This window comes from Chenopodium album, chromosome 1, assembly GCF_948465745.1.
Source record: "Chenopodium album chromosome 1, dcCheAlbu1.1, whole genome shotgun sequence".
Lineage (NCBI taxonomy): Eukaryota > Viridiplantae > Streptophyta > Magnoliopsida > Caryophyllales > Amaranthaceae > Chenopodium > Chenopodium album.
Window position 1 is genome coordinate 59,430,516 of NC_137834.1, and position 16,902 is coordinate 59,447,417.

The 16,902-nt window shown below is 36.2% G+C and overlaps 2 protein-coding genes across 4 annotated transcripts; both read right to left on the reverse strand.

Moving 5' to 3' along the window:
- Positions 1 to 2,195: 2,195 nt before the first annotated feature.
- Positions 2,196 to 9,051, reverse strand: LOC145592130 (uncharacterized). Of its 3 annotated transcripts, none has more exons than XM_081648651.1 (7): positions 8,640 to 9,050; positions 6,326 to 6,567; positions 6,109 to 6,231; positions 5,869 to 5,985; positions 5,541 to 5,708; positions 4,698 to 4,821; positions 2,196 to 2,554 (listed from the first exon to the last, which is right to left on the reverse strand). In XM_081648651.1, the coding sequence occupies exons 1-7, from the start codon at positions 8,959 to 8,961 to the stop codon at positions 2,487 to 2,489; spliced, it is 1,164 nt and encodes a 387-aa protein (XP_081504777.1). In that variant the 5' UTR covers positions 8,962 to 9,050; the 3' UTR covers positions 2,196 to 2,486. The 3 variants fall into 3 exon arrangements, with proteins under 3 accessions (XP_081504777.1, XP_081504734.1, XP_081504817.1); XM_081648608.1 differs by having other exon boundaries at positions 4,680 to 4,821; positions 8,640 to 9,043; XM_081648691.1 differs by lacking the exon at positions 2,196 to 2,554 and having other exon boundaries at positions 4,685 to 4,821; positions 5,541 to 5,692; positions 8,640 to 9,051.
- Positions 9,052 to 10,276: 1,225 nt separating this feature from the next.
- LOC145592278 (uncharacterized) lies at positions 10,277 to 16,274 on the reverse strand. Its single transcript, XM_081648747.1, has 7 exons — positions 15,804 to 16,274; positions 13,623 to 13,864; positions 13,406 to 13,528; positions 13,136 to 13,252; positions 12,787 to 12,957; positions 12,025 to 12,166; positions 10,277 to 10,665 (listed from the first exon to the last, which is right to left on the reverse strand). Exons 1-7 carry the CDS (start codon positions 16,153 to 16,155, stop codon positions 10,598 to 10,600), a joined length of 1,215 nt encoding a protein of 404 aa, XP_081504873.1. The 5' UTR covers positions 16,156 to 16,274; the 3' UTR covers positions 10,277 to 10,597.
- Positions 16,275 to 16,902: the final 628 nt, after the last annotated feature.

Consider the following 16,902-nt stretch of genomic DNA (forward strand, 5'->3'; position numbering starts at 1 on the left):
CAGCTTATTTTAATTAAATTATAAGGGATTTTATAATAGTATATATTTCTGGAAATTTGTTTAGAATGGATTTTAATACTCTATTATGACTTTAATGTGTAGGAGACTTTGAAGTAGGCAATTTCTATTAGTCGTGGCGATTTTAAGATCGTACTCAAGGTACGTTCGCGTACTTAACATATTTTGGTGATGTAGTATCATGCTAGGCTTGACTTCAATCAATTACAAGTAGTATCATGCTAAGGTTTATGTATGGAATTGTGAATTATTGGTGTTGGTGATTGAATTGTGAAGCATGAATTATTTGTGATGGTTTATGGATTGGAAAATCATATTTTTGGCATGATTATATGGACTACACTTTTATTTAGGGCATGTTAGAGTGCATGTTTAATTAAACTACATGTTTAATTTGGCTTGGAATATCAAAAAGGAATTTTATTATGGTTCATATAATTTTTATTGATGCTTTAAGCATGAGGAAGGAGCTATATAAGTGTCTATGTACACAAGGAATAAATTGTATGCTGGTGCCTTTGTGCATTTAAGGCGTTTTTAACACCGAGGGATGAGATTTTTGGCGCTTTATGCGTTTAAGGTGTCTTTGACACTAAGGTAGAATTAAAAAGGGTTCAACATTAAATATTATGTGGTCACTAAATATTCAAGAATTAAATTAGTATGTTTGTTAATTGAATAATTGTTGTTGATTGAATCATTATGCTTTGAGAGTCATCACCAAGTCTAATAATATGTAAATAACGTAAAGTGAAAGAGATTACGCACCAAAACTCTTGGAACGTATATACCTTGAGTATGAACATATGGGGGGAGTTATGGGGTTTTATATTTAACCATAACTTCTAATGGAGTACAGGACACTATACATTCCTTTTTATTTATTATTATGCGCAAGAATTCCGCCACCTATGTGTGGTTTTGTCGCTGGCACGGTTAGCTCCCGTGTCAGTTAACCTCAATTTATTTGGGGGAGGTAGAGTTGGAAACCCGTTCGATGCGTAATCAACGCTAAATAAATTATTTAGTGTCTAGATAATGAGTCTTATTGATGTTGTGTGTGCTTGTAAACAGGTGCATGGAGGTAAGTGTGTGTGTTGATAGGTGAAAGCATGTTAGTGTGTTTAATTACGCTTATATACTCAGCTTTGCTGATTGTGTGTGTTTGTGTGTTTTGGCCATGTCTTTATCTTGGCCCTATGATGACCTATTTTTAATGGAGAGTAGTGGAAACAAGTAGAGATAAGCTTTTCAGGTATTGAAGCATATTCATGACGGGGCATGAGTGAAGAGCGAATCATGCTAGTTTCTATTAGTTTACGATGTGCTTTATGCATTGAATATTTATGGTGTTATTTTATATGTGGACTAACGCAAGGATTTGGATTTGGTTTGGATTTGGTTTGAATAAGGGCCTTTAATGGTTCCAAGTTGTAGTTTGATTTTAATTGACTTCGTTGGTTTTGGTTTTAAAACTTTACTTTCGTTTGTTGACTTTTAAGTTGACTTATTTTGAATGGTTTTGATTTTTAAGTCTTCCGCTGTGTATCTTTGATAGTTGCCTTAGCCGTTTTTACGGTGGCGGTATTGTCTTAGATATTCCTAATTCGTATTTTCAAAAGGGTAAAAGAGGTATTTTAAGGAAAGGAATTTCTAGGGTGTTACAGCTAATGGGAGAAGCAAGATGTTTTGGGTGGCTGGTTTTTTTGTTTTGTTTTTGTTTTTTTTTAATTTTTTTTTTTTTTGAATAAACTTAACGGAGTTAGGATTCCGTTAAGTGGTAGTGATTTTTACAAACTCTATTTTAGGTGGTAACAAAGTAAAAAAAAAATAATAAATAAATTAAACCGGTAGCAAATGTGAAGTGAGGTGTTTTCCCTAGTAGCAAATGTCAAACAATTGAGTTTGGCAAACAATTTTGCTTCTTCTCTCACCCTGAATCGATTGAAATGAAGAGATTAGGGCCCCATGACCGAAGATTCTAGCCGGAAAACTTGATAAGGTAGTGCTATTTAAACTTTTTATGTTTTTGTGGTAGTTTTTTTTTAAAAAAAAGTTTTAAATGGTTGTTGTTTCCATGGTAGTTCTTCACAAAATTTCCCCCTTATTGTTTCTATCCTTTTAAAAATCATCTTGCAAAATTGTAATTGTTCAAAAGTACCAACCAGAAATACTTGAAATAGACGCCAAACTTAAAAATCAAAAGAGTGCCTGCAACACGGCTTTACAGTAAGCGTACACTTCATATGAATATATGATTATGTTTAAGATAATTATGTACACGGCCATGCCAGAGGGCTTCTCAATATCCAGATTTTATGTACACATCAACAATGTTAAGAAAATTAAAGATGGGGAGGGACGCGAGGACATTTATACAGATATTGCACAAAAGTAGCCACATTATCAACTTTTTCGTGCTGATTTGATTTCACTGCTTAACAACTCAACTCGATGCTGATTCTTGTTCACTGCTCAGAATCTCCAGAATCAGTAGATGACAAAGATCCAAACGTTTGGGCAATTAGGCTTCCACCTGCATAACAAAGGAACTGCAATCAGCATAGGAGAAGCCACCAAGGAAACGGATGCAGGCAAATTTATGTACAAGTTGCTATGCTCAGATTTTTTGGTAATTGGTAATACTATCACTTTTCTAGTAGAAAATGTTGAGCCTTTCATTTTTTTCTTAACATCATAACATTTGTTCCTACCATAAACTCCCTCCAAAAATATCATGTTACAGTAAATCGAAGTTTTAAAGTGGTACCTCCAACTAGGAGATAGAACGTTGTTTGATACAATGCTAAAAACTGATTAAAAACAAATTCCTCCACTAAGTAAGCCAAAAGATTAGTAAATTTCTCATATATGCAGGCAGACTTCAGCTCAACAAAAATGTGATTTTCGGTGCAAACTCGACAAGTCAAGCCTTTCATCCTTACTGAATCTCTGGCAAAGCATATTTAACAAATGTGCAGAATACAACAACTGAGGTTGGTAAGGATAAAGGGGGAACACATCTTTTGTTGAGTGGGAAATAATTATTTTTCTCAAGTCCAAAGGCGTTTCAGGCTTGCTCAATCTATTTTTGAAATTTAACTACTGTTTTGAAGTTGTCAGAGCTTGTAGCACCCAGAAAAAAAAGCCTCTGGCAAGGTCAATTCAGTTAAATGCGCCGGCTTTTGGGAGGTCCCATTACCCAAGTAAACTTCCTCACCATAAAAAAAGTAACAGAGATCTAGAGCATGCAAAGAATGGGTTGTCTCCTACAAAAAAGTCTGGTCAATTGTACATGGTCCTTTTACTTGAATATCAATCTTTGCCAGGGATTCTTAAATTTGACACTGCACAGTCATTGCTTGAAGAAATACGCAAGGCATACACAGTAGAGAGGCCTAGATAGGTGTTACATTTGCTGCCTATTTCTTTCCAAGGTTTCTTTGGAGAATGTATTCAACTGAGTGAGCCAATGATTGATTCCCAAAAAACATCAATGCATTTGAAATTCAATTAGTAATAAAAAGGAAATTTTGACATTTGCTATCAGGAAAAACACCCCTCTTCACATTTGCTACCTATTTAATTTTTTTTTTTTTTTACTTTGCTACCACCTAAATTACATTTTGTTAAAAATTGCTACCACATGTCTTATTCTGTTACTGTTTCCGTTAGTGGGGCTCAACCACCGTCCAACCACCTTCTTGCCACCCCACCCACCTTCCAGCCACCCCTGCTCCCTGCTACCACCAACAATCAACCACCAACGACCTCCCTTGTCTCACCACCGCGCACAACATCTCCCTCCACCGTCACCACCCTTCCATCACCACCGCAAAATCTTGCAGCACAGTAAATCGCGGCAGCCAACAACACAGTTAGCAGCAGCACCGTAGCACCCACCTTCATCTTTGCGGCACCACCACGCATATCCCTCCATTAGCAGCAGCACCGCAAAACACCACCACGCACATCCCTCCATCAGCAGCAGCACCACAAAACACCACGCACCACACCTCCTCCATTAGCCGCAGCACCGCACCTCCCTTATCTCACCACCACGGCAGCAAATTGCGGCAGCAGCAGCGGCCAAACGTGGCCAATCACAGTCACCAAATTGCGACCAATCGCAACAATCACCCTAAAACGGTGGGAAATCAGAGGAAAGAGAGGGTTGTGGGGTCGTTTAGGGTGGTTTTAAGGGTAGCAATTGCGGCCAATCGCAACCAACACCACCCTAAAAACGAAACCCTAAAACTCGTTTAGGGCGGTTTTAAGGGTGGTGTTTAGGTGGGAGGGAGGGCCATGGATTCGTCACCACCGAGGGAACAGCCGGCACGGAGGTGGGAGAGGTAGCAGCTGACGGGCTACAAGCAGCCGGCGACGGAGGTGGGAGTGGTGGCTGACGGACTGTTTTGGGGGATTTAATTATTTTTATATATATTTTTTTAAAAAAAAAATATTTACTATTTAATTAAATATTGGGCCCTACTTAACGGAATCTTAACGGATTCTGTTAAGTGGTAGCAATTTCTAACAAACTGTGATTTAGGTGGTACCAAGTAAAAAAAAAAAACTTTAAACATGTAGCAAATGTGAAGAGTGGTGTTTTTACTGGTAGTAAATATCAAAATTTCCTAATAAAAAAAGTGATTTCTCACCAAGGACAAGAGCAGCACCAATCCATCCATAAATACCCCATCTTTCACCAAGAAGGAACCAAGCAAAGCCAGCTCCCCAAATTGGTTCCAGTCCGTAAATAATAGCTGCTTCAGTTGCTGATACTTCCTGCACTGCAGCCATCTGCAGAACCAAACACATTCAGAAATGATGGACAACATATGATAATCCTGAACGACAATAATTTCCTATATGGTTAACAATACTCCATATTCATAGCTGTTTTACCTCTGACAACAAATGGTATGCTTAATAGTTCATTATACATCGAATTTATATTCCACATATCATTTCCCTATTCCAGATTTCCAATTTCCACTTTAACTGCTGATACACAGTATAGGGCTTGTAAGTTGGAACTTAGGGAAGAAGTATAAAGGCAGTAGCTAGAAAGAATTAGTTTTGAGATCTGTCTTTTATTTGTTTGGGCCCTTAAAATGCCTATACAAACTAATGCTAGTTGCAATTGTATCTAGAGACTAGCCTTTATTCAATGCAAATACGAAGATTCAGTCTTTCGAACTTAATTAATCCATCCATTTACTCAAGTTTTCAATAGATCCAGCACTCAAAATGCTTAAGTTTCTATTTATGCCAATGTTCACAACATTACTTTAATTCAACATGTAATCTGCATGTTATCTCGCTACCATACTGCACTCTTAAAAAAAATTGGTCATTAAAATTTAGCAAGCAAAAAAAAAAAAAAAAAAATAAAATAGAGAGAACCTAATGAGAAATAAGATGACAGATTAAGATTAAGATTTAATAATTAGCAATCACGAGGGGGGAGGGGGAAGAAAGAAGGCTCACATAATTCAAAGCTTTGAAGAGAAAAGTACCTCTACCCATAAGCATATTCCGGAGAACACTCCTGTGTATATTGCTGGTATCCAAGGAAACGAGACCCATGAAGCCCAAAACAATTCCCATGTCCAAGGTCTATGACTTTCACCAAACCAGCCTTCGAATAAGAACCAGGTGATTGATGAGACTGCAACAACACATACCTGGATGAAACCTCAGAACTGCTCAGAGAACAGGCAAAGATATCAACAATTGCAATAAAAAAAAGTTGCATTTTATTAAAAATTTGGATGCCTAGGAAAGTAGGAATTGAAACACTCAAGCCCAAATGTAAAATTTGAAATCTTCTTCAAGGCTCTTAACCTCAATTCCAAGGAGTGGTATGAATTTCTCCTTTGTGGTGGTTCTTGAAATTTGCCGAGTCTTCAACATATGGACACCAAAAAAAATCGCACTCAGAAGGTTAAAAAGATCTCCAACCTGAAAAAAATTCATGCTGAACTAATCAAATAATTACAAATTGTTCAGCATAGAGTTTAGATAGTATGTGATTAATGATTTTTCATTAAAAATGCAACATGACTTCAAGCATAAATCACTTACACTAGGCGGAGACCCACTAGATTCAAGCATAGTAACCCCTACGACAGACATTACAGCCCCAAACCATGTAAGAGGTGGAATCACTGATCCAAACACGCCACCAAGCAAAGGAATCACAATCACCTGAGCAGTAGAATGACCAAGGAAGGGACAAAGAAACTTAATATCTATACATCATACCAAATTGAGTTTCCATGTGAGGAGCATAGGTACTTACTCCAATCATAGAGATAAAAGATGTGCGTCCAGCATCAGATGTAAGCAACCCAAATGCCTGCAAAAGATAAGCTAAACTGACCCATAAACCCAATTCAGCCCCTGCCTTACAAGTGTGAGCATCACTTGTTGCTCCTAATGTAGCTGGTAAAAAGGGAATAGCTGAAAGAGAAAATCTAACAACATTGAAAGTGGCAGGGTCCATAAATTCTTCAACCTCTTTCAAGACTGGAATGTCACTAGCTGCAACAATAATCAAACAATTTTTTCTAAATGTTGAAGTCGGAAAAAAAATGAATGTTAGTAAGCAACTCTAAAAATAAGCAAGTAATCAGAAAACACATTCAGCTATACGTATCTTTGATTCTATGAAAGCTTCATTATTTTACTGCCATAGAGCCATACGTGAAAATTTTCTCCATGACAACTGACACTACAATTGCAACAGAATGCAGCAGGTCAAGCACAACTCCTGATCCGTAATCAACCATAACAAAACTTTAACACTCAATACCCTCTCATAGCACTTATCATTCTTGGGACTATGATAAAACTTCCGTTTCCTTCTCAATACAACCCATATATCCTCGAAAGTTGAAACACATATCAATTATGGTACAACACAGGTTTTTCCAATGAAATATTGCTAAGGCAATTGTAGTTGGTGCGAAAAGATTGTTCATCAATATTTGCCTTGGCAGACTTGCAGTAGTATTAGTATAGCTAGTTTAATCTAAAAAGAACTTACTCAAACTTAATTGTATTCAATGCCATTTTTTCAAACATTAGTCCTACAAAGACAAATGTACACTTTACCCAGTGAAGCACTATAAAAGCAATTAAGATCGAAAAGCTACCAATCAATCAACTTGAATTACATAATCCTTATTGTTAAATACAATGTATAATTGCATTATTTTGATATGATTTCGATATCAATCAAGGTAACTAACTGGATGCCTCTCACTAAGATCAATACACAGGCTGCGAGGTGTCAATTCGGACAACAGGATGGAGTTTGAGTCGGGTCTATTCCGGTCAGGTCAGTTCGGGTCGGATATGTTTGGGTCAAAATTATTCTTTTAATTCGGATCAGGTCGGGTCAAATTCGGGTTGGATCAAATTCAAGTCATGGTCTATAGAGTCCGGGTCGGATATGGGTCGGGTCAATTGGTTCATGTTCGGTTCGGATAAATTCAGATCGGGTTCAAAAAGAGTTAATTTCGGGTCGGATGAATTTGGGTCGGGTTGATCCTAATGATTTCGATTCAGTCAAGTTCGGTTTGATTAAGATAAGGTTGATACGTTGATTCATTAATTGGTCAATTTCAATTCAATTCCTTTCTGTGTTTGGTTGGATTTTAATCGAGTTGACCCAATTTATATCCAAATAAGATAACTTTTAAATTAGAGTTATTATTGAGTTTTTACCTTATTATTAGGTCAATATCAAGTCATTCATATATCATATTTTTTATCTGAGTTAAAAGAAGAGGTCTTAATGTTCAAGTATTACAAATTATTTGTAGCAAATTTTAGATTAGACGAATATAAAGCTTAGAAAGTAATTTTATATAATTGGTATATACATGAAGTAAACTTGTTACTCCGGATTATTTCTTTGTAGTAAAAAACGTTAAATTATTAATAATTAATAAATATAGTATAAGAACTTGAATAAAAAGGTCAATAATTAATTATGGTCGGGTAAAAATCAAATCGAGTTAAAATCGGGTCGAGTTAATATCAATTCGGATCAAAACAGATCAGATTAGATCTGTTATTTGCCGGGTCAATTTCGGATCGGGTTAAACTCGGTTCGGATCAAATCGATTCGGTTTGAGTTCAGGTCGGGTCAAATTGAATTCGGGTTGAGTTCATGTCAGATAAAATTGATGTCGGGTTAAGTTCCGATCGGGTCAAGTTCGGATTCGGGTTGAGTTTAGTTCGGCTACAGATCGGGTTTTCGGATCAAATTGGATCGGTTGCAGTTTGAAACGGATAGCTTTTTTCGGGTCGGTTTGGTTTTGACACTTCTTGACAGGCCATGTTTAGTTCAACATATTTCTATTTTATCGAATAAGTTTGGCGAAAATCAAGTTCTAATAGCAAGTTTATGTAAGTTCATGTAAGTTAAGATAAAACTAGATTGAAAATCAAGTAAACAGAATGCACTTTAGCCATTGTCCGAAATTAAACCAACACTGCTTCATACAAGTATAATACACAACACAAGAACAGAAAAGAAGAATAAATTTATAGAAAATTTCACAAAATTCAACCCAAAAAAACAATAAAGATAATAGAGAACATACCATAAACAATAGTAATGACATTAAGCAAAATAATGGCGCGAAATTTATTGGAGGTGAAAAATGATTGGCTTTGGAATAACAGGTTGAAGTTATTAATATCCGGAGATTTGATTGGCTGAGAAGCCGAAAGCGCCTTCGGCGGAGTAGTTTGATTGGCGGGAGTCCTACAAAGGTACACGAATCTGTTGGATGGCTTAGAAGGTGGATGAGGAAATGAGAGAGAAATGAATGGATTTGACTGGTGACAGAAAAATGAAGTTTTTATGGTTTGCTGCTTCCATGGATATCTGCTGCTTGAGCTTGAAACTACTGCTGAAGCCATTTCTGTTACTCTCCTACTCTCTCTCCTCTAAGAGTTTATGCAAAAAAAAATCCTACTTTATTTTTTGGTGTATGCTTTTGGACTGTACATATAGGTGTATTTGATTTAACTTATTTGAAAGGGGTCAGATTCTGTTTGTGAAGTGTGTACTCAGGTGTGAAATAGTGAATTGTTATGCACAAAATATGATCCATTCTATCAGTTGAATTTTGATATCAGTATTACTCTAAGCGCCTGTTCACATTTACTGAACTGATTGAAGCTGAACTAAACTGAACTCAACTAAGCTAAAATGAATATTTTATGAGAGAGGGAAATTAAGAGCTGAACTGAACTGATTGGAGCTGAACTAAACTGAACTGAACTGAAATTAAGTAAATATGAACCGGCCCTAAGTCTCCAATATTACTAATGCCAACTTTGTTTTTAATGAACAAGTCGGTGCCAATCCAATGAGTGGTACAACATGATATTAATAAATGTGATATACCCAAAGTTTGGTGTTATTGAGCATTATTTTACCCATTAAACATAACAAATACAGAGTAATAGTGTAATACTTAGAACTTGTATCGATGTATGATTATTGGTCAACTGTTGGTGCTGGTGCTGGTGCGTATCTGATTCCCACAAATCCCACCCAAGAGCATACATCTGCATAATGTCCTATGTTGGATAATTTCCTCCTACATGACACAAATGACACCTTCAGTCATCACTTTTGCTTATAACTCTCCTTGTTCTCAATCTTCCTAAAGCGGTCATGTAGCCACAGATGAATGCATAGCGATATTGTATCGATTATAAATCCACTGCATTCCTTTGTATCAATGATCTAAAACAAGTAGTTTCATACATATTGGAGCTTCAGTAATCAGTTCTTTCATAACATCTTGGCTAGGAGCCCATGGATTTATCACAACAGGCTGACTACCTTCCAGATTAATATGCTTTGTTCCTAACAGCACAGGGCCGGGTCAACTTCAATTGCTTTGTTCCTAACAGCACAGGGTCAACTTAAATTTCTTCGTTCCTACCATCCGTGAGTATATTTCGCCATAAACACACCACTCCTTAACAGCAAAGCCTAGCTTCTCAATACAAAATTTCCCCACACTCTCCTTGCAAACGCATTAGCAACATGAAATGGGAGGTTTTTCCCTGAATATGAAACAGGCAAATTGCAGTTCCCTAGTATTCAATTTCATATTGAACAACTTGCGCGATTTGTAACAATTTCACAACATGCTGAGAGTTCTGAATTTCTGATAATCAAATAAATGTGAAGTATGTAAAAAGCTGTATAAATGCCAAATTTTATAAGTAATTGTAACAAATTCAATATCTATACATTTTTATAAGATTACATACCCAAAACACTAAACAGAAAATATTTTATAAATATGCCAAACTTCGAAACTTAAGGCAGCAATGCAGCTGGCAGCTGGCTACTGGCTACTGGCTTAGATGAAGGATATTAACATGTTTTCGCTTTTACTGTTATGTACTTATGTATCAGGTTTATGTACACTAAACTATGGTGCTATCTATACATACACTGCACATCTTATCTACATTATCTATCACTCAAGTGTAATCTACCATTCCAGATATATAATTTGAGGCCTATTCTAGATCACCCCTCACCACTGCCAGAATCTGTGGACGATAAAGATCCAAACATATGAACAACTAGGCTTCCACCTGCAACAGAGGATAATGTGTAATAAGCACAAGTGAGGTACAACCATCATGATCACTCATACATAAAAACAGGAGATATTCAAGTATAGTATTGAATAGAACATAGAAGTTTAGATATTAATGCATGAGAGGCTGGAACAAACTTGAAAACAAGAGGCTGGGCAAGGAACAAGAGTGGCTTCTTCATCAACTTACTACTTTGCTTTATAGGTAATAATGTTTAGATTTTTCCTTTACTTATGTTTCCAACATTCACATGTCCTATTCCCTCCCATAAAATCCTTCCAGAGAGAACCATAACTAATACGTAGTAAATTGAAGCATTTATGGTGGTGCCTCCCAATTAAAGAAACAAAAGGTTTGGAAACCACCAGTGAGATACATAGGGATTCTGTCTGATAATAAGTTTAACAGAATCAATTTAAAAGGTGATCGAAACCCCTCCATTGAAGCCATTAGGCTAGTAAATCTCTCTCATATGCAGGCAGACTAGCTCATCAAGACTATTTTTTTTGCTGTACCAAGTTGCAAACCTGACTGGCCAAATCTTATAGTTTCATCCAAATCGGGTTTCAGTTTTAGCTTCTAAAGCTGATCTGCAGGTCTTTTTCATGGTTGGTAAGGGGGGAAGGAGGAAAAGGGTTCCTGTTGGACCATACATTCATGTTTCCAACTCCAAAGGTGGTCCAGGCTTGTTCAGTTTCCGGGATTAAACATTGGTAACCCACTTTGAAAAAGAAGCCTATGGTAAGATGAATCAACAAATTACGGCTATCACTTAAACATCCCTAATTCTGTGAAGCGCACATTCTTGAGCAAGCTTTCTTGATAAGTACAGAGTAAACACTATAATAGCAAAGATCATTAGATTCCTATAATTCCTCAATCATTGCCCTGGTCTAAAATGTTTCGGTCACATCGGGTACTCCTAGCAAAATTTTTGTAATTGGCTAGCAGTTTTTTAAATGCTTCTTACGAAGAAAGAATTGGCACCTCAGAAATCCAACTTAGATGCAGAGGATGAAATTACAAATTGCTAAATTTGTTCCATTCCAAGTGGGAAGAGATATGGGGCTGGGGCTCCAATCAAAAGGACAGAAGCATCGGCACTTAGATTTGCATAGCTGTACTTGCAGCACAGATTCACATATTCATTAGAATCTTTGCTCCAGATTTAAGGATGGAATCAAATCTGTAACGATAGTATTACCCACTACCACCACATCAGCCCAGATAAGTGTTTTATTTTTTATTTTTTTGGGAGGGGAAGGGAAGTTGGGGGGGGGGGGGGGGGGGGGGGGGTTGCATTTGTAATATACAGGGCATGTGTGAGGACTAATCAAATTAGTGATTGCTTACCAAGGATAAGAGCAGCACCAAGCCATCCAATAGTGTCCCATCTTTCACCAAGTAGGAACCAAGCAAACCCTGCACCCCAAACAGGTTCCGTTCCATAAATTATCGCTGTTTCAGTTGCTGATACATCTCTCATTGCAGCCATCTGCATTAAGAAATGTTTTACGTCACAAAAGAATTTTACCTGACGATATGATATCCTAGATGGTCAGCATAACACCATATTCACAATTTGTTTACTTGTTTTAAAGAAAAATAAATTTGAAGTTCACTATGCACCTATATGTATCTTCAATATAACAATTCCCAACACTTCCAGGTTGTCAATGCTGATACCCACTGAAAAGCATAATATTACCATTTTCAAAAATAAATAAACACAACATATCTTTTGATTTTATAATCTACTCCACGTTGTTAAAATGTTATCTCAAATAATTTCACAAGGTTCACTAGACCCAGCAGTCTAAAATGTATAAATTTTCCACAAAGCTTCTGTCATTAATTCATTACTACTTTCACCACATGAGTCTAGTTACCATTACAAGATGCAGAAGGTAATCAGCATGCTACCTCTATTAGCATAATCTGTGGTCTGAAAATTAGTTTATACACACTAGATGGCCAAGAAATAATTTCAACAAGAACAAGAAACAGGAATGTAATTCATATACAAAGTTAAATAAAGATGTAAGTAGCCATTTCTCATATGAAGGAAAAGAAGTAACTGTAATATAGGTCAAACTAAGGTTTAGAGAAGTTTACCTCTACCCATAAACATAACCCGGTTGTTAATACTCCTGTGTATATTGCTGGTATCCAGGGAAATGAGACCAATGATGCCCAAAACAAATCCCATGTCCATGGTCTAAGACTTTCACCAAACCAACCATCGAAGAAGAACCAGATTATTGATGATAGTGCAACAACGCATACCTGGAGGAAACCTCAGAACTGCTCAGGACACAGGCGAAAAAAATCAATATTTTCAATTAACAGGTAGCCTTTTTTTTTTTTTAATTACATACGTAAAGTATTTCTGAATTGGAAATGAACCTCAATTGCCAAACGTTGAACATGAAAAGTCCTTCAGGGCTCCTAAAATTGAACTTACCTCATATCCAAGAAGTGGTATGAAGTTCTCTTTGCTTGTGCATCTTGAAATTCTTTCAGTTCTCAACATATGAATGCCAAAAAAAACTGCACTCAGAATGTTAAATAGATCTCCAACCTGAAAAAAGATTATACTGAGATATTTAAGATATCAGACAATGCCATATCATCTAGCACAGAGCTCAGATAATGGTGATTACTAATTTATCTATGATAAGAATGTAATGACATAAAGCATAAAGCACAGACTGGCCTGGCATAAGACACTTACATCAGGTGGGGATCCAGTAGATTCAAGCATAGCAACCCCTACAACCGACATGATAGCACCAAACCATGTAAGAGGTGGAATCACTGATCCAAACAATCCATCAAGCAAAGGAACCACAATGATCTGAGCAGAAGCATGGCCAAGAAATCAACAAAGAATATCACAATCAATACATTACAACCAGATGAGGTTTGATATCCGGAATATAGAAGCTTACTGTAAGTATAGAGATAAAAGAAGCACGTCCTGCATCAGATGTAAGTAACCCAAGTGACTGAAAAAGATAACCTAAACTGGCCCATAAACCCAATTCTGCTCCTGACTTGCAGACGTGCGCATCATGTCTTGCTTGAAATGCAGCAGGTAGAAAGGGAATAGCTGATAGAGTAAATCTAACAACATTGAAAGTAGCAGGGTCCATAAATTCTTCAACTTCTTTCAGAACTGGAATGTCACTAGCTGCCATAATAATCAAATCATCATTAATAATGTTCAACCAGAAATCATTAAACAACTATAAAAATAGGCAAGCAATTAGAAACATATTTCACCGTTTTCACTACATAAGTTTCAATAATCAATGTAGGCAGCAGTCAAATCGCGCCTCAACTTCTGATTCATAATAAACCCCTAGGAATCATATAGAAGTTATGGCCCTGTTTGGGAGAAAGCTGAAAGCTGAAGCTGAAGCTGATTGATTTAGCTGATTTTGACTAGCTGATTTTATTAACTGATTTGACTAACTTATTATATTAACTGATTATATAAAAGTGTTTGGTAAATAGCTGATAGCTTAAAGGTAGGGGTGAAAGTTCGGTTTGCGGTTTGGATTATAGCCAAAACCGAATCCAATCCGAATTAATTCGGTTTCAGAAATCTCAATCCGAATCCAAACCGAATTATGATTCAATCCAATCCAATCCAAACCGAATTAATTCGGTTTTTCAAATTAGAATCCAATCCAAACCGAAATTTGTTCCCTTCTTTTGCAACATTTAAACCCGAAACTCGAACTTCACCTAGAAAATTCCTACAATCATTTCATGTTAACTACATTCTTTGTGAGAGAGTAAGATATTGATAAAGGAGAATTGAGTTTATATATGAAAGGGGAAAGTGGTTGGATAATTTGAAAAAGAAAATGAGCTTAAATTATTGGGTTGAAATTCGGTTTGTAATTCGGTTTTCGGTTTTTTTAAACCCCAAACCGAATTCAATCTATAATCCATATTTTTAAATTTTTTCAATCCGATCCAATCCGAATTCAAAAAAAAATCCAAACCGAATTAGTAATTCGGTTTGGTTTTCGGTTCGGTTCGGTTTTAATCCGAATTACTTTCACCCCTACTTAAAGGTGATTGAGTATGTGAAATGACCAATAAGCTAATTGTGGGGTAGGTAATTTAGATAGAATTTTAAATTAAATGAGGTTATAAATGTCATTTCACAATAATTAATGAATAAGCTAATTGAAAAAGCTTTTTCAAAAAGAGCTTATTTAGTGTAATAAGCTCTTTCAATAAGCTTAGTACCAAACACTTGTATTAGCTTGTTTGACTAGTCAATCAGCTAAAGTTAGTCAAATAAGCTAATATACCCCCAATAAGCTTACTACCAAACATGGCCTATATCTCTACTCAAAAGCACCTCACAGCACATATCACTTCCAAAATTCATAACACCAATTTTAGAGTAACAATCTTTCAAAAATCATATTTACTGCTGCCAAGACAATTGAAGTTGGTAGGAAAATATCACTAGTCCATATATGAAGGGGCAGACATGGACTCTTCATTTCACCTCAAGTACCTATGTCAGACCCTCGACACTCTGACATAGGTACTTAGACACTTCACTTTCGATTCATAACCATGGTTTTTTTTACACAAAATAGCTGAGTTGGGCGCTTGGACACATACCCGTGTTGGACATGGGGACCATAGTCCATGTAACATTGGGGGCAGTAGTAAAATTAGCCTGGAAAAAGAACTCTACCCTAATTATATTCTAGCCATTATTTCTGTCTTTCTGAAGCTAATTTGCATTAGTATTACCATAGCCAAATGTATAATTTATCAATTGAAGCTCTATCAAAGTAATTAATCAACACCAATAAACTCTCACGAAATTACGAAGTACTACTAAAAGTCTAAAACAACAAAGCCTTAGTCTAAAAATGATCTGGGGTTAACTCACTTGAGGAGCAAAAATGATTTATCATCATAGCAATCATCCAACTACAAACATTAATAATATTATCTAAAAAATATAAACTACAATAAGCTTCATAAATAATACCAAATTAACAATCATCACAAAACATTTAAATTGATTTTTTGTGTACCAAAAAAAGAATCAGCAAAATAACACCAAATATAGAACAGAATTAAGAACACACCATATATAACAGTAATGACATTAAGCAGAATAATGGCGCGAACTTTCTTGGAAGTGAAAAAGATCCTACGCCACAATGATCGCTTCTGAAACAACGCCCCAAATTCATGGGATTTGATGGGTTTTGAAACCACTATTGCCTTCTCTCGATTATCATTAGCAGAATACTTACAAATGTAGACGAATTTTTTGGAAGCATTAGAATTTTTAGAAGAAGATGAACACGAAGAAGAAAATGAAGAGAGAGAAATGAATGAATTTGAGAAAGAAGAGAGTGTAAAATAGGTGTGAGGTTTTGAGATTAACTGCCATGGATGGCTGCTGCTTGAGCTTGATAGTGCTGTTGAAGCCATTTTTGTTTGATTTTGCTAAATTATTCTCTGCTAATCTTTTGATCTGATCGTTTTTGGTTTATGATTATTGATTTATGATTTGTAATATTTGATTTGAATTGAATTGATTTGATTGTTGGAGAAAAGAGTCAGATTTGTAGGTGGACTTGGGAGTGAATTGTGAAAATATCTTTCACTCAGTCTGTAATATTCATCACGTTTTTCTTATTTGGTTTTTTCGGCCATTAATCAATGTTTTAATGTCTCCGGCCAAATGTACAAGTGTCAAAAGACTCAAAATGGGACTAACCCAAAAAAACTATCCGTTTTGAACTGTAATGGATCCGATTTAATTAGAGAAATTCAACACCCAAACCCGATCTGTAACTGAACTGAACTCAACCCGAATTCGAACTTGACCCGATCTGAACATGACCCAGCACCGATTTGATCCGACCTGAACTCAACCCGAATCCAATTTGACCCGACCTGAACTCAAACTGAACCGATTTGACCCGAACCGAGCTCAACCCGATCCGAAATTGACCCGGAAAATAACCGGCCCGACCCAATTTTTACTCGATTTAATTTTTACCCGATTCGAATTTAACCGGACCATAATTAATTATTGACTTTTTTATTCGAGTTTTTATACTACTATATATACTACTCCCTCCGTGTTTTTTTAAGTGTTACACTTCCCATTTCCGGCTGTTTTTTTTAAGTGTTACACTTCCTTTTTTGGCAAAAAGTTATATTAAAATATTA

Excerpts from the sequence above, each read along its gene's own strand:
- LOC145592130 (XM_081648608.1), bottom strand. The coding sequence starts at position 8,961 with ATGGCTTCAGCAGTAGTTTCAAGCTCAAGCAGCAGATATCCATGGAAG. Across the intron at positions 6,232-6,325 it reads CTTTTATCTCTATGATTGGA|GTGATTGTGATTCCTTTGCT; the intron begins GTAAGTACCTAT and ends TCTACTGCTCAG. Across the intron at positions 5,986-6,108 it reads CTAGTGGGTCTCCGCCTAGT|GTTGGAGATCTTTTTAACCT; the intron begins GTAAGTGATTTA and ends AATTTTTTTCAG.
- LOC145592278 (XM_081648747.1), bottom strand. The coding sequence starts at position 16,155 with ATGGCTTCAACAGCACTATCAAGCTCAAGCAGCAGCCATCCATGGCAG. Across the intron at positions 13,529-13,622 it reads CTTTTATCTCTATACTTACA|ATCATTGTGGTTCCTTTGCT; the intron begins GTAAGCTTCTAT and ends GCTTCTGCTCAG. Across the intron at positions 12,167-12,786 it reads GGTTATGTTTATGGGTAGAG|ATGGCTGCAATGAGAGATGT; the intron begins GTAAACTTCTCT and ends TTCTTAATGCAG.